Source organism: Dromiciops gliroides, chromosome 6 (assembly GCF_019393635.1).
Source record: "Dromiciops gliroides isolate mDroGli1 chromosome 6, mDroGli1.pri, whole genome shotgun sequence".
NCBI lineage: Eukaryota > Metazoa > Chordata > Mammalia > Microbiotheria > Microbiotheriidae > Dromiciops > Dromiciops gliroides.
Genome location: NC_057866.1, coordinates 188,083,258 through 188,104,258, shown reverse-complemented (window position 1 = coordinate 188,104,258; position 21,001 = coordinate 188,083,258). Strand labels below are relative to the sequence as shown.

The following is a 21,001-nucleotide window of genomic DNA, read 5'->3' as shown; positions in this document are numbered from 1 at the left end:
ACGCATACACACATCAAGGAACTGAGACCTAAACAATTCAATAAACCCGGCTGAGGAAATTCAAATCTAATTAGTGCAGTTATTGGCTCTAAGTCATCAGATCATGAATCAATTTGCATAATGACTCCTCCTCTGACTCATTTTAGTTAGACATGGAGTCTATTTGGCTAAATTAAGCTTCAAAGCAAATTCACACTAGTCTGTCCTCCAATCCAGTATTATTGTCCTTTCATTAGTCCCAAACCACGACTCTTCACCACTAAAGTTCCATTCTGATCATTATATGACAGTAATACAGGGTTGGTAATTGAAGGTAATAGCGTGAGGCCTTATCATGCCCTACAAAACACTGAAAACTTTGAGTACAATCCCAGTAATTGATTTTGTGGATGTTGGTTGGAGGTCAGACTAAGTTTGGGGGGGGGGAATCATCAAGGGCATCTCTCTCACCATCAGCATGTCAGCTGATGAATTATTTTTGGCTATGGCAATTCACTGAAACACAGAGGAGCTGTAGCCTATACTGGTTGAGGAAATACTCCCATGGATGAATCCATGTTTGTTTGTAGAATTCTGATGTCAAAATGATCTTATATTACTACCTGTAGAAACCATAGAACATAGGACAAATCAAGACTCAGTGTTGGAAGCCATTTAGAGCCACTCAGAGCTTAGAGGCCATTTAGTCTAATGCCCTAATTTTTTTTTTTTTTGGCGGGGCAATGGGGGTTAAGTGACTTGCCCAAGGTCACACAGATAGTAAGTGTCAAGTGTCTGAGGCTGGATTTGAACTCCGGTCCACTTGAATCCAGGGCCGGTGCTTTATCCACTGAGCCACCTAGCTGCCCCTAATGCCCTCATTTTTATAGATGATGGTGATGAGGCACAGAGAGGTAAAGCAACTTTTCCAACATCACATAGATTGTAAAGAAGTGGTAATCAGGATTCAAATCTGGGTCCTTTGGGTGCAGACCTGATGTTCTTTCTGTGTGTCATGCTGCCTCTCAACAAAGATGGAGGTGTTAGGAATATTCTTCAAATATAAACTTTTTGGAAAACTCATACTCCTTGATCTCCCAAGTATGTGGTATTATGTGCCATTCACTTTTTGGTATTCTGCCTTTGCTCCTGTGACTCCACCTTATCCTTCTGCTTCTTCCACTTTTCTAACTGCTATTTCTCTTTCCATACTCTGGCTCAAAACTCAAGATTGAAGTCTTTGGTCATCTACTCTCCCCTCACTGGTCTTCTCATCAGAGAACTCATAACATTAAGTACATGCACACATATACATACACACCCACACACCCACATGTGATACTTCATCTATTAACCACTAGATTCAAACTCTCCTTTGACTTTTTCATCTTAATTACTTTCCTCTGAAGATGCTACTTTCCTTGAAACTCTCTTCAACTGTGGTCACTTCTACTCCCATGATTCCCTGGCCTAAGAGGAGGGGTTAGCATCCTTCCTGATTCCCCTTGATGACTAGTATGGTACCAGAGCACTTCAAGTATCACTTCCATGCTGATGACTCACTTCTCCCTCCCCTCCCCGCCCCCTCATCACTGCCCTCAACCTTTTTTTTCTCTGAGTCCTAAATTTCCTACTACTTACAGGACATCTCTAATGCCAAGAGACAAAAGAACTAAAACAAAAAAAGGTTACAAATAATCAACAGGATTTGATGAATTGATTAGGATACAGACTGAGACACAGCTTAGTGTATGTAAGGGGCTAAAATTCTAGCTAGTCTGTCTAAAATATCTAATGAGTGTTCACCAATAAATTATAAGTTTTAGCAAGAGTTAGACTTTTAAACATTTATTAAGGAGGTAGAAATTGGAGGGAGAGGATTAGAAGCTAAAAGTACAATAAAATTGAATTAAACTATATAACGAAATTTAAAAATAAGCTGTTTTCATGCATTTTCTTTTTTTTTTTGGTGCTAGTTATATGAGATGGGTTTTTGTGGTTGGGCACCATATCTATCTATAGCAGGCATTTCAAGTTACATTTCTTTCTTTCATTTTTTTTTTTTTTTTTTTAGGGCAATGAGGGTTAAGTGACTTGCCCAGGGTCACACAGCTAGTAAGTATGAAGTGTCTGAGGTTGGATTTGAACTCAGGTCCTCCTGAGAAGTACATTTATTGGACTCTGAATTTCAGGGAGAGGTTATTTTCAAAAGGATCCATTACCAACATGTTAAAGACACTATCGCAATCTTTATCAAGGGCCTCTATCCACATAGCCACATTCTCCTCAGAATAAGACCTTTGATTGTGTATGTATGTGTGTGTGTTTTTAAAAAGTTTTAATTGGTATGTTTTGTTTTTACATTTCCAACATTTACAGATTGTCCCACTCCATGAGCAGGGTCGTTTGTACCAAGTAAAGCAAGTTGGCAAAACTAACAACACAGTGGCCTCATTTGAAGGCACACACAACACTCCACATCTGTAGCACTCCTCTCTCTATTAAAAAAAACTAACTAATGGAAATTTATTTTTTCTCCTTTTTATCACCTACCCATTGAAAAAAGGAGAAAAGGAAAACAAATTCTTAGTAACATATATGCATAGTTAAGCCAAACAAGTTTCCTCATTGGGTATATATGAACGTGTGTGTGTATGTGTGTGTATATGTGTGTGTGTATATATATATATATATATATATATATATATATATATATATATATATATATATATATATATATATATATATATAAACAAACTTCTGTACCCTAAATCTATTACTTCTCTATGAGGAGGTAGATACTATATTTCATCTTTGGTATTCTGAAATCACAGAGTCATTGTATTGATTATATTTTTTATTTTATTCTTTTTTTTTTTTTTTGGTGAGGCAATTGGGGTTAAGTGACTTGCCCAGGGTCACACAGCTAGTAAGTGTCAAGTGTCTGAGGCCGGATTTGAACTCAGGTCCTCCTGAATGCAGGGCCGATGCTCTATCCACTGCGCCACCTAGCTGCCCCCATTGTATTGATTACAGATAGAGCTTCCAGAATTGGTTATCTTTAGAATATTGTTATGATTATCTAAATTGCTATTCTAGTTTTTCTCATTTTGTTCTTCAACAATTAAAAAAAATCTCCAAAAATATTCATTTTTTAATATTGTATTAATGTTAAAATATAAAATTATTCTTCTGGTTCTATTAATTTCATTCTGTATCAGTTCATCTAAATCTTCCTATATCTCTTCAACGTAATCAATTTCCTTCTTTCTTACCACACTGTCATTATTATTGTATGGTCTGGCTTCAAAAGATTCATTGTGTGAATGTGTTTTTTCATGAGAGATGTTAGAATTTTTGTTTCCTTTTTTTTGTTTGTTTCCCTTTTTAATGAAACTTACCAACCATTAATAAACACAAATGTTCAAATACACTGACAGGTCCCTTCCAGTTCTTAATTTATGATCCAGAAAAACAACAAAAAAATAGTACATGAAATTGTGAAACCATTCTTTACCATTTAAAAAAAAGTATATATTAACTTTAACAAGACAGTAACAAAATTATCTTGTCTGTTTCCATGTCCTTTCCTTTCTTTTTCTTTTTTGCTATTAAATACCATTGAATCTATTTTCAATCCCATTTTCCCTTTAGTCCCCAGTGCCACTGCTGTTAATTACTTTACACATTAGCTAAAACGATAGTTGTTTCATACTGAAAATTATTGAACCAAGGTAGAGGGTCACACCCTTTAATGGTAGATAAAAGTAGAATGGTTCTTCCCTTTATAATTAAAAGTCTCTGTGGTATAATGGGAAAAAAAGCACTGAATTCAATGTCATTGAAGGTTGGATTCACATCCTATCTTTATTACTTATTGCCTCTGTGAACCCTTGGCAAAGTTGCTTTTTCTCTATGAGCCTCAATTTTCTCATCCATAAATGAGGTCGCCTAGATGTGAGTTATATCTTCACATGTATGCTCTGACAAAATGGGTATACTTTTCTACATAAACCCGATGTGAGTCAACCTTTCCCATTTATGGTGTGAGTATCTGAGGCAGAATACTCCTAGATTTGTAGAACAATGTTTTATTGCTACTTGAATTGCTATTTTATTTGATAAATGTCTTTGTTCTAAACTAATTCTGTTCTTTGGTTGTCTAGTAAAAGTAAATACATTGGTAGGGGCTTGTCCACTCTGGCTTTTGCCTTTTTTTTTTTTAAGTGTAGCAGACTCACAGAATATCTTCAATATTTGGTGGCTTTTCTGGGGTCCCATGTATAAGGAATAGTCCTCAGTTGCTATATAGATAATGGTGAATTTTCTACATTTAAAAATATTCAAAGGTATATAATGCTTTATTTTAAATGAAAAAAACTAATGTGGGAAAATGCTTTCTCTTTTTAAAAAATTTTTTGTTTGTTTGTTTTTGGTGAGGCAATTGGGGTTAAGTGACTTGCCCAGGGTCACACAGCTAAGTGTTAAGTGTCTGAGGCCAGATTTGAACTCAGATCCTCCTGATTCCAGAGCCGGTGCTCTATCCACTGTGCCACCTAGCTGCCCCCTATGCTTTGCTTTCTCTTAAAAATGTCCTAATGACCATCGCAGAATTTTCTCTAAAGAGACAATGACATAAAGCTGCTTCATAACCTTTGCTATCTTCTCCCTAGTGGGTTCAAAGGTCTTCTTTGTGTCTTGTTTCTTTGTTTTTAAAAGAAAATCTACTAGGTTCTACCAAACAGGAAAAGCATCAGGACTTGGGGTTCAAATGTTAAAACCATGGAGGCACTGACAAGATCTTGAACTCTAAGCAAGGAAGTATGGGAGGAGGAGGATGGAAAAAAAATGTCCTTTTGCTAAGTATTAAGACTTTCAAGTTATGTGTACCCAGCGATGGAGAATAAGCTCTAAATGGGATTTTGAGGAACCATCCAACATAAACAGGATAGGGAGGGAGTAACACAGAAGCTTTCAGCCCTCCATCAGAAATGCTGGCAATGAATGGGGGTGTTAACATGTCTAGTACACACACCTTGAACTGGTCGTTTGATTGTATCAGAGCCAACTGACAACATGGGGATATACAGGAGATTTGGACCATCTGCAGAAAAGAAAAACTGTCTCATCTTTCCCATGCTGACAAAGTGGGAATGAAAGAGAAATGAGGGAGGTATTTGAAAGGGTCCCCAAACTGCACAGCTTACATCAGCTTCTCCAAAGCATGCACACCCTCGGGGACTATAGGCTAATTACCAGTGTCCATTCAGTTTCTGACGGAAAGGATGTGAGTAATGGAAGTATTGTAAAGTGGGAAGTTCAGAGCTAGGGGCTGGGGCCAGGCAGGAGGTTCAGGAAGACCTAACATGGAAGAGCTAGGGTTTGCTTCTAGGTAAAAGGCTAGCCAGAGCTGGCAGGGGTACCCTTAGCAGCGAGCAGAGAAAATAACGGCTTCCATCTCCCCTTTTCTGTTGGCCTCCCATTGCTTATCCTCTGATCTGAGTCAAGCACTATGTTGAAAGTGCTGGATTTGGAATTAGAGGACCTGAGTTCAAATCTTTCTCTGCTGTTTACTACCTATGAGACCTTGGGCAAGACACTTCATGTCTCTGGGCTTCAGTAGCCTTATTTGTAAAATGAGGGGTTTGGACTAGATGACTTCTATTGTCTTTTCCAAATCTATGATCCTACGTATACTTACTAGTTAGGTGACCCTGGACAAATCACTTAAACTTTGTCTGCCTCAGTTTTCTGTAAAATTGGGATGATGATAGTATCAACCTCACTGGGTTATTGTGAGGATCAAATGAGATAATATTTCAAAAGCACTTAGTATGGTGCCTGGCGCGTAGTAGGTATGCAATAAATGCTTGTTTCCTTTTTCCTTCTCTCCCTTTCTCTTCTCCTTTCTTCTCCTCTCCTCTCTTTTCCTCTTCTCTTCCCCTCTCTTCTCTTCTTTTTTCCTCTTCTTTTCCCCTCTCCTCTTCTCTTCCCATCCCCTCTTTTCCTCTTCTCTCTTCTCTTCCCCTCTCTTTTCCCTCTCCTCTCCTATTCTCTTCCCCTTTCCTCTGTTCTCCTCTCCTCTCCTCTTCCCATCCCCTCTCTTCTCTCCTTTCTTATCCTCCTTTCTCCTCTCCTGTCTTCTCCTCTTCTCTTCCCCTCTTTCTTTCCCTCTCCTATTCTCTTCCCCTTTCCTCTCTTCTCCTCTCCTCTTCTCTTCCCATCCCCTCTTTTCTCCTCTCCTCCTTTTCTCTTCCCCTCTCTTCTCTTTCCCTTTCCTCTCCTGTTCTCTTCTCCTTTCCTCTCTTCTCCACTACTCCTCTCCTTTTCTCTCCCCCTCTCTTCCCCTCTCCTCTCTTCTCTTCTCCTTTCCATTGCTAGTACTGTGGGTGAAGGATATTTCAAGGGTGGCAAGCACAATATAGTTTTGGTAAATTATAGGCAAATAATATCTCTTACCTCATAAACCTCAACACACACACACACACACACACACACACACACACACACACACACACACCAGATTATATGACACAACCAGTGCCTGCCATTAACAGGCTTATCTTCTATTAAAAAAACCCAAAACAACTTACATTTTTACTTTCTCATTAGGACTTATTTCTTCTAGGTAGTGTAATTTCCTGCAGCCAACTGGTTATTCAATTAAATGCAGATCCCAGACTCCTTTGTACTGAGTTTTTTTTTCTTTTTCTTCACTCATCTTAGGATTTCATGGTTTGAACAGAGAGTTGTCTAGGGCACTGAGCTACTTGCTCAGGGTCACACAGCCAATATATGTCAGACCGAGGTGGGCCCTTGAATGTAGATATTCCAGACTGCAGGCCAGCTCTATTTCTACTCTACAGTGCCCCTCCTGACTCTGAGGAATACTTATTTATTGTATAGAACCCCACACTCTACTAAGAATCAGAAAGAAACAGACATTTACTACCTGGTCACCAATTTTCTTGCATTAACAGAGATAGAGCTTGTAGCTGGAGTGAAAGCCCTTTTAGCATGTTAGGGGAGGCAGGTGATATCGAAGGCACAGGGCCATTCTTGGAGTAAGGAAGGCCCAAATTCTCCTTCCGTCTCTCAAAAAGGCTACGTGGGTCACTACAAGCAAGTCACTTAACCTCACAGACTCCCAAGAAATTCTCTATGTCTCCGAGTTACTGAAGAATTACCATCTGTACTGGTGGAGGGAGCTTCCTTATCTGGAGTCTCCCACATGAATGAAATCACAAATCTGTCTCCATTTAAAGCTTGCATGTCATTAAAAAAATCCAGTCACTCCCCCTGCACCCCCACCCTTCCCTCCCAGCACCATTAAAAAAAAAGTCTGTTCCATTAATGTCAAAAGTTGTAGACTTATTTTGAGGCATTCTTGATTTGACCCAAACATTTTTCTCTGTGAGGTTTTAAAGTGCAAACACAAATGGGAATAAACATGAAGCCTTCTAACACTTGAGTGTGAATGAGTTTATCAGACGATGATTCCTTGTTGACAATCTGAGTGAAAACACCACACAGAGGGAGGAGACAGAGGACACTGAAAGGGAGAGTCGGGGATTAGACAGACTTTGCCACCCTTGAAGGGCCTGCCCTTCATTCTCAAGTTCAGGAAAAATGGGAACATTTTTCTCCTGGAGTTTGAGAAGACAGGAAATGAAAAGAGGGAAGTAGAGAGGGGATTACACTCATACCTCTCTTAGCTGCTGATTTACACGTGTGGACATTTATGCATTTCAGGACAAGTCTCACACACTCCAGGGCATGCCCTGTGTAGGCTTCTTTCCCTTTTATGGTATTGTATACATTATTGGCAGTCAAGAGATGAATAAGCGTTTTTTAATCTGCAATCAGTCATGCTCCTGGGAGTACAAGGACGGACTCTACACTGCTCTTTATTTCCTGCTTTCTCTTCTCTCCCATTTTTTGCATCCTATCACCCACCCACCCAAGAAAAGAAGAAATGAGAACCAAAAAACACCCCTTTCTATTTCGTAATTTGTTAAAGGCATATGCCTATTTGGTAAATTTAATCTACTTTAGGATAATTATCATGATTCCAGCCAGCCCCACCATTTGTGTGTGTGTGACAGAGACAGAGAGAGACACAGAGAGAGAGAGAGATATAGACAGAGAGAGACAGAGACATACACACACACACACACACACACACACACACACACAGAGAAAGAGAGAACACACCATAGCACACTACAGGAGACTCAGGTATACTTATGCAAGTATAAATTCTATGATTCTTGGCATACTTCAGGAAACTTGGGGAGAACCACCAACCTAACCTAAACCATCTCACTAAATAGATAAGGAAATTGAGATCCAGTGAGTTGAAGTGATTTACCGAAATTCACACAGGAAGTAGTCAGTCAGCCAGTCAATAAACATCTATTAAGTGCCTGCTATGTAGCAGTCACTGTGCTAAGTACTGGGGATATGAAGAAATTTAAGACAGTCTATGCTTTCAGTTTCTCAAGGAGCTCACAGATTAATTGTGTGTATGTGTGTGGTGGGGTGAGGGTTCAGCATGTATTTACATATAAAGTCATAGATGGAATAAATTGGAAATAATCAGAATTGGGAAAGAGGTATTGTAGAAGGTGGAGTTTTAGGTAGAGGATCCAGAGAAGGCAGGACATAGAGATAAGGAAAGAGAGCATTTCCTGGACTGGGGATGATCAGTGAAAATGCTTAGAATCAGGAGAGGAAGCACCTCAGCAGACCAGTGCCACTAGAGGACAGAGTAGATAGGGGGTAGTGGAGCAGAGCTACCCTTCAGATATCACAACCTTCACCTTCAGATATCACACCCTGTATTCTCTTCAATATACCAGGATTTTGCTTTTTCACATTGTGAACTTGAAAAATAAGGCCTCTATCCTGGCCACATTTCATTATGCCTGTATTATTTGATTTTTGCCTACTATCTTAATCCTGAAGCTCCTGTTCATATTTCTGCTCTCCAAAGCTATCATTTAGTAGGAGGAAAAAGTCAAGTGGATGTTCTTGCTTGCTGCTACATTAAGACCTTTATTACTTATCATTTTATATATATCTTTTTTTTTTTTTGGTGGGGCAATGGGGGTTAAATGACTTGCCCAGGGTCACACAGCTAGTAAGTGTCAAGTGTCTGAAGCCGGATTTGAACTCAGGTTCTCCTGAATCCAGGGCTGGTGCTTTATCCACTGCATGACCTAGCTGCTTCCTATATATATATAATTTATATATATATATATAATATATATAATTTATATATAATTATATATTATAATTATAATTTATATATAATATATTTATATATATATAATTTATACATAGATACTTCAATACTCCTAGTAGGTGTCATAAATGGATACATTCCTTAGGTTGAAGTAGATCCCAGCCCATCCAATTTTCCCCCCTCAGGATGAGTGATTCTTGTCCATGTTCTTACATAGATCCTCAGAGAGGATTCATTCAATGTCCTAGAGGTCATTTCTAGGTCTTTTTTAATGTTTTGATGGTAGTGACAGAATGCTGAGGTTGTTCATCCATGATCCCTACATAACTGATAGACCTAATTTCCTAATTATGCATTTCCTCATGCCATTTCTTTAGTGTAGGTTGTCACTGGAAATGGACTGGAGCCTGTTTGTACCCACAATGCCTCTCTCTATTGCCCTTTGGTTCAACCTTAATTCCTTGGAATTGATAGTATTACAAAGAGCCCTATTGGGAGAACACTTGTGCTGAAAAGATGGGTCTTTGCACCAGGGAGTAGCTTGAAATCGTTAACTTCTCCAAATGCAGTCCTCCTATTCGATTCTGGGTCTGATTCATTGGCCATGTGCAATGCCTGATACCCAAACATGGAAATATTAGGAAGATTAGTTAGTATATTACCAACTACAATGCTTTATAAATTTACATTATGATCCAAGAAAGTCACAGTTATGCAAAAGAAGGCAAGTTGTGATGGAAGGTGTATAGGGCTGGGCTGTTGACACTGGCTAAGATAAATAATGCTAATACATATATTTCCTTGAGTGCTGCGTGTAACTCTAATCCGTGGTCCTATTGCAGGTGGCTAGTATTCCAGAAATCCCAGGTTAGGGTCGCTAGCTAGCATTTGTGCAATGGCCGATATTTCATCACATTTAATTCACACCTCCAGGGATGAGGCCAAGTGAAAAGACACTGAGTGATTAAATAACTGAAACTGACTTTCTGCATGACAGCTTGCTAAGAAACTCATGTAACATGTATGATACTCACAGCTGCATGTCTGCAATTGGGGCCAATCCATTAGCTCCATATATCTGCTAGTTAAGAATGAGTCAGGGGCAGCTAAATGACACGGTGGATAGAGCACCGTCCCTAGAGTCAGGAGGACCTGAGTTCAAATCCGGCCTCAGACACTTAATACTTAACTAGTTGTGTGACCCTGGGCAAGTCACTTAACCCCAATTGCCTCACTAAAAAAAAAAAAAAGAATGAGTCAGGAAGATAGTTTAAGAACACATGATTCTGCCCTCTTCTTTAGTTTTTTCCTTATTTCTTAATTTCCTGACATAAAGTACCTGTTATGGGCCGGGTACTTCACTAAGTGTTTTTCAAATATTATTTCATAGTGCACAGAGAGCTATTCATAGAGTGGGGAAGGCTGGGGTTTGAGATTTAATCCTGACTCATACAGGTTATGTGACTCTGGGCAAATTCCTCAATGTCTCAGTGCCCCAGGAAACTAAGACTATACATTTGCAGAAAATGTGTTGACTTCCATACTAGGAACTTCCTACACTAGGGAATCATAGGTCTATTTTTAAAAGTTGCATTATGGGGGCAGCTAGGTGGTGCAGTGGATAGAGCACTGGCCCTGGAGTCAGGAGTACCTGAGTTCAAATCCGGCCTCAGACACTTAATACTTACTAGCTGTGTGACCCTGGGCAAGTCACTTAACCCCAATTGCCTCACTAAAAAAAAAAAAAAGTTGCATTATGAGAAAACTGAGAAAAAAAGTATTTAATGTGCTCTTTTTTTTTTGAGAGGCGTGACCATTTTCAGGGATATCGATTCCAGGTTTCTTGATCAATTCCTTTAATTCTTGTATTTTTTTAGGAAAAATAATTCTAACCCCACTTATCTCTTCTCTTCATTGCTACTATTGGTATGATCCTCAGAGGTGAAGGGCTGTAGGTGCCCTGTAAAGTGAGGTGCTGATCTTATTGAAGAAGAGAGAAAACAGCAACAGCGTCATTAAGGAAAGAACAGTTGGAGGAGCCATTCTTCCTCACTTGAGAAAACAAAGGAAAATTCTAAAACGACAAAAACTCAATCCCGTGGTTTTCCCCCCCATGTATTCTTCAAATGACACGCTTTGTGTAAACAGCTGAATTAGCAATGAATCACCCAAAGTTATTACTGACCATTCAGATGTTGGTGATACAAGCCTATTTTGCAGATATATTTCAGTTGTATTTCTCCTACCCATAGATAGAATTTTTCAAAAGATAGAATCTTTCTTAAGGATGTTGCTACCAGCTCTGATAAAATATCTAAGAGATCTTAGACCCCAAATTATCATAGCTAAAAAAACCCTGAAATTCTTTTGAATTATTCAAATAATAATTCTTTTGAAAAATGAAAATGAAGAAGTGACAGTTGCTAAGCCTACAAATGAATGAGAATTTGAAGGGAAATACTGAACATAGAAGCACATTCCAGAGGAGTCATTTCTCCAATGCCTGGGCTTTATGGGGTTAATGATACCATTTAGAAATTCTGTTCAGGCCCTAGAGAAGACTTTTTTTTCTCTTTCTGAATTTTCATATAAAAACGTTAATAGCTACTTTGGAAATTTAAGTTTCATTTTTTATCTATACCTGAGTGCATGTTCAAAATCTAGGTCGTAAGCAACTCATGATGTCATTCTAGAAACTTGCGTCTAAGCCACTCATCCTTCTCTCTTAATAACCACAAAATTGTTTTGTCTGCTTTTCATAGACATAGCAAAAATAAAATAAAATAAAATGAAACACTCAGAAGAAAGAAATCCCATCCACATGAACATCCCCACAATCAGAACTCAAAGCCAAGGCATTTTTGAACTCTGAAGATAAGAGGGACAGTTAATGCCTGTTAACAGCTTCCAATGTTTGTGCTCCTGTGATTTATATTCAATTTAAAACAACCACTAAGGAAGACATATTTCACTTAATCGAAAGCACAGGCAAGGTTGACTCATTAAAATGCATTAACCTTTCTTTCTATGCCAGATCAGAACTTCCCTCAGAAAATAATGTAAAATATATATTTGAAACATGAGCCTGAAAGAAACTTTATTCCGGGGCCAGCCCCACTGTGTGCAAAGTCTCTTCTTAATGTGGCAAAGCAGAAAATATATCAGCTCTGGAATTAGAGATCTGTGGTCAATTTCTTCCTCTGCCACTTTACCTATGTCAATTAAACAGGTCATTTTACCCATCTGGGCCTTAGTGACTTTAACTGTAAAATGAGGGGGCTGGAGTAGCTGGCCTCTGATGTCCCTTCCAGCTCCAGGTCCAGAATTAATGAAAGATCAGTCCCCCCTTTTTTTCCCCAGGGCAATGAGGGTTAAGTGACTTGCCCAGGGTCACATAGCTAGTAATTGTCAAGATTTGAACTCAGGTCCTCCTGAATCCAGGGCAGTTCTTTATCCACTGTGCCACCTAGCTGCCCCTCAGTCCCTTTTAAAATTCACCCTCCCATGGACATCATATCCCCTTAATCTCTTTACATAAGATTATTTTGGATATTCAACACTGAAAAGTATTTACAGAAGTATAAAAAGTCATCCACTAGTTAGTCTCCAAATTTTGACTAGTACAACCCAAGTTCTTGGCAAACCTCTACTATACAACAGTATGACCAACAGCTCTTTAATCTGAATTCTCATTGAAGGGTGAATATGTATTAAGAAGAAGATGGTTAGCTTTTGGAAACTACATGTCCTTGGCTTGAAAAGCAACTTATTTTATTTTAAAATGTATTTTGCTGAAGCCCTTTGTTTTCATATTAGTCATTTCTAAATATATCTCTATCCCAATCCCAGTTTGAACCCTTCTTTGTAGAAGAAAAAAAATTGAGCAAAAACAAACAATTGCAGTGACCTTCTTTGACAATATATGTAGTTATCTGCCCATGTAACCCTAGTTTCCCTCCTGAGAGGGAGAAGTTATGTTTCTATTTTTGTTCTCTGGGACCATTGTTGCTTTTTCTTTTCTTTTCTTTTTTTTTAGTGAGGCAATTGGGGGTTAAGTGACTTGCCCAGGGTCACACAGCTAGTAAGTGTTAAGAGTCTGAGGCCGGATTTGAACTCAGGTCCTCCTGACTCCAGGGCCGTTGCTCTATCCACTGCGCCACCTAGCTGCCCCCATTGCTTTTTCAATTACTCAAGAGTTCAGCCTCCTTTCATTGATCTTTTTTTTTACATTGTTGTAATCATTATGTATGCTCCTCTTCTGGATCCCTACATTTTATTTTGTAACTGTCTACCTATTTATAATAAAAGGAAGGTGTTCAGAGCACTGATTTGTATACAGTTGGACCAGTTTGATGAATCACTCCCCCATGGCACGTAACTTCTGAACTCTATTGTATTCTTTTTTTTTTTTTTTTTTAGTGAGGCAATTGGGGTTAAGTGACTTGCCCAGGGTCACACAGCTAGTAAGTGTTAAGTGTCTGAGGCCAGATTTGAACTCAGGTATTCCTGACTCCAGGGCTGGTGCTCTATCCACTGCACCACCTAGCTGCCCCTCTATTGTATTTTTAAGAAACAATTGGTGCTAGAGTCCAGTGATAGGCTGGGGTGTGGAATATAAAGGGGAAGAAAAAATGAAGACCAAAACAAAACCGAAATAAAACCAACAAGAGTGTGGTTTTCTAACTTTCATGGGGTGGAGAGCTGGGAGCATTCAATGGGTCACTCTCATGAAAATGTGAGCTCATCCAGTACATACACGTCCTGAAGGAATCTGATTCTTTCCACTGACCTACATCAGATTAGCAATCGAGGTTGCTATGCTATGATGGAAGATTTACTGTGACCTTGTTCCTTCATTTATTTCTCCGTTTCTCTGGCCTTAGAATGCCTTCATTTATAATAGCTCTTGGTCGAGTGGTGCCAATGGAAACAGCTCATACAAAGTTTATCATCCTAAGAAAATAACGGAAATTAAAAGTGAAGGTGGCATTTGGGAAAGACTCAGTTCAAGGAATTCCTAAGTCAGAGCCATTCACTTGTGAAGGAGCTATATATACTATTTGTACGTGCTGAAAAAATGCTTGCTTGTTCTCTTCCCCTAGATATCAGGAAAAACATGACTAGAGCTGGACCTGAGACTGCTTTAAGGCTGTTGGCATCCTGGAGGTAGGGTGGAAAGAGTCCTAGCTCTGGAGTCAGAAAACCGAGGTTCAAACCCTCTGACACTAACTACCTATGTGACTGTGGTGAAGTCATTCGACTGGGACTGAAATTCAATTTCTCCATCTTCAAATGAATGAGGGAGTTGGGATTAGATGGCCTTTAAGATTGCTTCCAATTCTAAATCTATGATCTATGACCAAACTGAGTATTTATCTCCCTAAGATATAGCATTTCTTTAGAGGAAGGATTGCATGATGGATAGAGAACATGCCACAGAGATAAGAGAAAGCCTGGGTTCAAAGCAACATATGAGCTGAGAGACTCTAGGCAAGTCACTTAACCTTGAGATGTACACATTTAGAGGCATCTCTACCCCAAATGTTCACATGGATTGTTTGTGCCTGACCTGGGGTAGAGCCTGCCAAGCTCTTAATGGTCTGACTGGCCATAGTTGGACACATTGTAACTTGACTCTAACACAGTGATACCATTTTGGTCCTCTTTGAGAATGAAGGAAGACAACCAACAAACCGACCGATTGACCGACCAACTGACCGACCGACCAACTGACCGACCGACCGACCAACCAACCAACCAACCGACTGACCGACCGACCAACTGACCAACCAATCAACCGACCGACCGACCAACCAACCTACCTACCTACCAACCAGTGTCTCTAGGAAATGCTCTAAAACTCTAAGTTGCAGAGAAGGTGGTGAATTGTTTGGGTAGAGGAAATTTTAAATGGACCTACCTAGAAAGATGAAATCACAGGTCCCATCCAAAAAGATAAGAAAAGATACATTGTGAAAATATGTAACATGTTTGGGACCCTTCTAACACCTCATGCCTTGGGCTACCGCCATGTTTGCCCGGCCCTTGGACAGGCCCTTTACTCCTGTCCAAGATCCAGGGCCATGTTGTATTTCTAAGTCCTCCTTTCATTCTCTAGCTGATACTCAGATTTAGAAGACAGTTTTCTAATCCCAATGATTAAGTTCCACTCTGTCCCTCATTCTTTGGTAGAGTATATAGGACTCCTCCCAGTTCCTTATTTGCATAGAATGTATAATTTAAAAAAACATGGGAAAGTTCAAAATCTTCTTTACTCCATGGATCACACTTGTGCCTACAGACAAAGACACTAGGCCACACCTACAGCTTAGCCTGTATCCTAGCACGCACATTTCACTGATTCTGCAGAAGGAATGATCACCCCTTCCGGTCTTTTCAGGCAAAAAGGCAGAATAATGCCCTAGAGTTTTAAGCCTCCCATTTACATTCCTCTCTATCAGGTATTTTTTGTTGTTGTTTGAACTGTCCCAGACCTTCTGCCCCATAGCAGATGGGGAGAAGCTGTGGAAAGACTCATTGGCTCTAGGGCCAGGGAAGAGACTGTTCTGGCCAAGCGGTTCATTCACCATATAATTGGTTCCAGGCAGTTTTAGCTCTGACCAGGTAGAGAATTTAGAAATGAGGAGGATATTATAAAACCATGCAGAAAACACTCACAGTTTTGGTTTGGCGAGTAGCGGAGGTGGCTCTTTTGTGGGTGAAAGCAGGACAGCTGGCTTTGGGGCAGATTTATTACTGTTCGCTTTGCCATTAATCAGTCCGTTTACTCCATGGCTCAGATGCATGCCATTGGTTTCTCTCCTGGCAGAGTTGAGTTGCAGTTGAAGGCCTGCCATGCCCGGTCCGAGCTCAGGGTGGGTCACCGGCTGGCTCTCTGGAGGTTTCTCTGGAGTCATCTCAAAGGAACTGATCTCCAGAGGTGGAGGGGGAAGTGGATCATGCTGGAAATCATCACTGTTGGACTGTCTTATGGAGTCATGGCCACAGTTTTCCATATTGGCTGAGGGAAGGATGGAGGGAAGAAAAAAAAAGAAAGGGAAGAAATAAGACACTACAAGTCTAAGAAATTCTTTTCACACTCTATAAGATTTTTTTTTAACATACATCGAGTGCAAACAAGTGACTACAGAGCTCCTGCATGATGTCTAGACATCAACAGTTGGATATTTCTTCAGGAGGACTTTGCTAAATTCCATATTTGCTTCAAATGACCACTGAGCATGGGATTTCAGATTATGTCTTTGTAAGGGGAAAGCAGCTATTGATTATTTAGCAGCAATAGAAGATGCAGAAGTTGCTAACAAAGGCTGAAAAGAGAATTTGATAAGTGCTGAATACACTAAATAATCAACTAATAGGGGCAGCTAGGTGGTGCAGTGGATAAAGCACTGGCCCTGGATTCAGGAGGACCTGAGTTCAAATCCAGCCTCAGACACTTGACACTTGTTAACTGTGTGACCCTGGGCAAGTCACTTAACCCTCATTGCCCCGACTCCCCCAAATCAACTAATAAACATTTATTAAGGACATACTATGTGCTGGGCATTATAATTTCTGGGAACACATAAGGAGACAAAAGACAGTCCTTGCCCTCAAGGAGTTTACCATCTAGCAGTGGAGACAACAAATGACTGCATCCAAACAAGCTATACATAGGTTATTATGAAGAGCAGGAAGACACTAGAATTAAAAGGGGTTGGGGAAGGCTTCTTGTAAAAGAGGATCTTAGCTGTTATATAAAGGAAGCCAGAGGAAACAGTAGGCATGGGGAACAGTCAGAGAAAAGACCAAGAGCCTAGAGAGAAAGTGTCTGATTTGAAGAAGAATAAGCAAGCCATTGTCATTGGATAGAAGAGTACATAGTGAGGAGTAAGATGGGAGAAGACTGGAAAAGGGAGGTGAGGAGGGCTAGGTTATGAAGGGCTTTGATTGACAGAGGATTTCGTATTTGATCCTGGGGGCAATAGGGAGCCATTGGAGTTTATTGAGCAGGAGAGGTGACACAGTCAAACCTAAACCTTAGGAAAATCACTTTATAGTAGATGAACAGAGGATGGAGTGGGCTGGGGAGAGACTTAAGGCTGGCAGCCAGGTGGCAAAGTGGACAGGATGCTGGGCCTGGAGTCAGGAAGACCTTTTTTCACATCCAACCTAAAACACCTACTAACTGTGTGACCCTGGGCAAGTCACTTAACCTCTGTCTGCCTGTTTTTTCTTTTATAAAATGGGAATAATAATAGCACCTACCTCAACAGGGCTGTTGTGAGGATCAAATGACATAATAATTATAAAGTCCTTAAACACAGTGCCTGACACATAGTAAGAACTATATATGTCAAGTGTCTGAGGCTGGATTTGAACTCAGGTCCTCCTGACTCCAGGGCCGGTGCTCTATCCACTGTGCCACCTAGCTGCCCCTTCATGGTGCTCTTCTAATTTGCTTCTCCCTTGCTTCATGGTCAGCAAGCAAGCCCCAAAATCAGGCTATTCTAGTACTACAGGCTTGAGGGCCTGGAATATAGTGGTAGCAGTGTCAGAGGAGAGAAGGAGCCATATCTGAGAGATATTACCAAGGTAAAATTGACAGGCCTGGGAACGCTGCTTTGTCCTCCCTCTGGACACCTCCATGGATCTGATTAAGCAAACTCAATGTGCCTTGCTGACATGGGCTCCCCAAGACCTAGAGGAATTCTCGAGGTGGGTGGGGAGTGTGTATTCTCTCCCTACTTTACATATGGGGAAACACGAATTCAGGTAAAGCATCTACTTGAGAGCTCAGATCTCAAAGCAAACCTAGGCCAACGTAGTTGGAATATCGACATTTGCACGTGGTGTTCTATAAGAGTGGATTGATTGTGGTGGCGTACATAGGCAGTCACATCAGGTCAAGCCCAGGGGAAGGCTACAGAGCTCAAAGCAATAATTCCATATGCCATTATATTCACAGGGCCCTAAGGCAGGGACACTGGGACTTTGCCCAAGAGTGCCAACATCTGTGTGTGTGTGTGTGTGTGTGTGTGTGTGTGTGTGTGTGAGTGAGATGTAATTTCTTCTCATGGTGCTCTTCTCCTTTTTTTTCTTTTTTTTTTTTGCAGGGCAATGGGGGTTAAGTGACTTGCCCAGGGTCACACAGCTAATAAATGTCAAGTGTCTGAGGCTAGATTTGAACTCAGATCCTCCTGACTCCGGGGCCGGTGCTCTATCCACTGTGCCACCTAGCTGCCCCTTCATGGTGCTCTTCTAATTTGCTTCTTCCTTGCTTCATGGTCAGCTACTGGCCCCCAGCCTTATAGCAGGATTGCCTCCCTTCTTCTGTTGGGCTCTGGATTCTCCCAAGGGTCTGGTCATGGTCACATCCCTATCCATTCAACCTGGTCAGACCATCCTCTTTAACTCTCAATGCCCTGGGATACCAATGTCTACTATCCTCTGCACAGATGAACTCTCCCCTTGGCCTAACCTGGCTTGGCCATGCTCTGTTCTTCCTCTCAGTAGCACTAGAACTATCTCTGGGTCTCTCTTTCTGCCACCACTGAGTTTACTCCAAACACTGGAATTCCTAGCTATGGTCTCTTTGACCCCTGAGACAGGATTAGCCATCCTTGTACTATTGCTGGGGCCATCTTATAATGTGCTCAGTATGTTGGTGGAAGAACCTACATCTGGGCTTCCTTCTAGTTCCTCAAATCTAGTTCTTAGCTCAGGCTTTCCCTCTGCACTAAAGAATAGCTCATTGGCATCAGATCTTCCCATGCTGTGCTGGGCCTTCTTTTTTTTCTGCTCCTGATTGGGAGTAGCCACAGGAGTCTACAATGGCTGTTCTCCTATCTCTTGACTTCTTTTTATCTTGCCTCTGCTGCCACCTAGCACCAAGTTCCTACTCTTCAGGAATCAGAAAAGAAATGTCCAGTGACACTCCAGTTCATCAAACACCAGATCGTGATTGATGGCCTACTGCCAAGCACTGTACTGGGCAGGCACTATGGGGAGACTGAGAAGTACTGAAGATGTTTCTAGAAAGGTGATAATCGAGAGAGGCAATGTAATGAATGTCCTTAGGCTGAAATAAAATACTAAAAAGAGATAATATTTTTCACATTAAGTGGCTGATTTGTGAGTTCATTTTAACAACATTTCCTGCGTCTGTTCTCACCTCTACCTTCTCCCCCAGGGAGAAATACCCTATAAGAAAGGATTTTTTTTTTTTTTTGGTGAGACAGTTGGGGTTAAGTGACTTGCCCAGGGTCACACAGCTAGTAAGTGTTAAGTGGCTGAGGCCGGATTTGAACTCAGGTCCTCCTGACTCCAGGGCCAGTGCTCTATCCACTGCACCACCTAGCTGCCCCCAGAAAAGATGTTTAAAAAAGGGAATATCAGTTCAGCAAAACTAACCAACAGATTGAAAAAGTTCGACATTATATTTAGTGTTCCACACTTATAACGCCTCAAATGTGAAAAGAAATAGGGAAAGGTACCTTCTCAGATCTCTTCTTTGGGGCCAACTTTGGCTATTTCAATTGCTTTTTGACATCCTTTTTTTTTGGTGGGGGGGGCAGGCAATAAGGTTTAAATGACTTGCCCAGGATCACACAGTGTTTGAAGCCAGATTTGAACTCAGGTTCTCCTGACTCCTAGGGCCAGCACTCTATCTACTGTACCATCTAGTTGTCCCTACATACATTGTTGCTTTTTTAAAAAACAGGAACAATAAAGTGTACTACTCTCCATTTTTTCATTAAGTGACAGATATAGTGATGTTTTCCATGATTATATATGTATAACCCATATTGGATTATGTACCACCCCGGGGAGGGGGGAAGGGAAAGGAGTCCGGGAGGGCTAGAGATTGGAATAGAAAAATATAAATGAAAATGTTTAATCTGGAAAGGTGGGGGAGGGGTGTACTGGGAAAGGTACAGGAGGTACATATGTATTTATACACACACATATATATTGTATATTTATGAGTTATTTAGGTATTTATATAGTAATTATATTTAAACAAATTTGTCACAAATTATTTATATAAATTTATATGTATTTGTTATTTATAAAAGTTATTTAAGGAATTAAAATACTAAGTTATATGTATTAGAATATATCTAGGTATAAATGTAATAATGTAGAAAACTTACATTATATATGTCATATATGTGTCTGTTTATATTATATTTATGCTTGATATATGTACAAAATATAATTAATATCACAAATAAAATAAAAATTTTTTAAGAAGGGTGCTACTCTTTTCACAGAGTGATTGTGTCTAGTGGCAGATGAAATTTGATTTCATAGATTAAAAAAATCATTTCTCCTTTCCCCTATTAGCAGTTTTCTTATATTTCCCTTTGTCTGGCTCTCCTGAGTGACAGCTTCCTCATGCCTTGCTGCATTAACTTCAGCTGTTACATGTTAACAGGATCTGATCCATTAGCTTCTGAGTTTCTAAAATAATTTCCTATGATGCCATAATCCTGGACTACATTTCTATAGTGTTTTAAAGGCTTGAAAAGCATGTTCCTCAGAACCAACTATGGGAAAGGTAGAATGAGAATTATTATCTCCATTTTGCAGGAAGGGAAATAGAGGCACAACTGGAAATTTCTGGATTCCAAGACCAATGGTAATACTTTTTTTCCATGATACTATATAAGATTATTTTTTTTTTTGGTGAGGCAATTGGGGTTAAGTCACTTGCCCAGGGTCACACAGCTAGTAAGTGTCAAGTGTCTGAGGCCAGATTTGAACTCAGGT

The 21,001-nt window shown here is 40.2% G+C and overlaps 1 protein-coding gene across 3 annotated transcripts in view; it reads right to left on the bottom strand.

Moving 5' to 3' along the window:
• PALLD (palladin, cytoskeletal associated protein) overlaps positions 1–21,001 on the bottom strand; it is a 536,515-nt gene that overhangs the window by 250,742 nt on the left and 264,772 nt on the right. For all 3 annotated transcript variants that reach the window (XM_043971007.1, XM_043971008.1, XM_043971009.1), the window contains exon 10: positions 15,905–16,247. In XM_043971007.1, the coding sequence (XP_043826942.1) occupies positions 15,905–16,247 (343 nt within the window). The remainder of the gene's footprint in view (positions 1–15,904; positions 16,248–21,001) is intronic.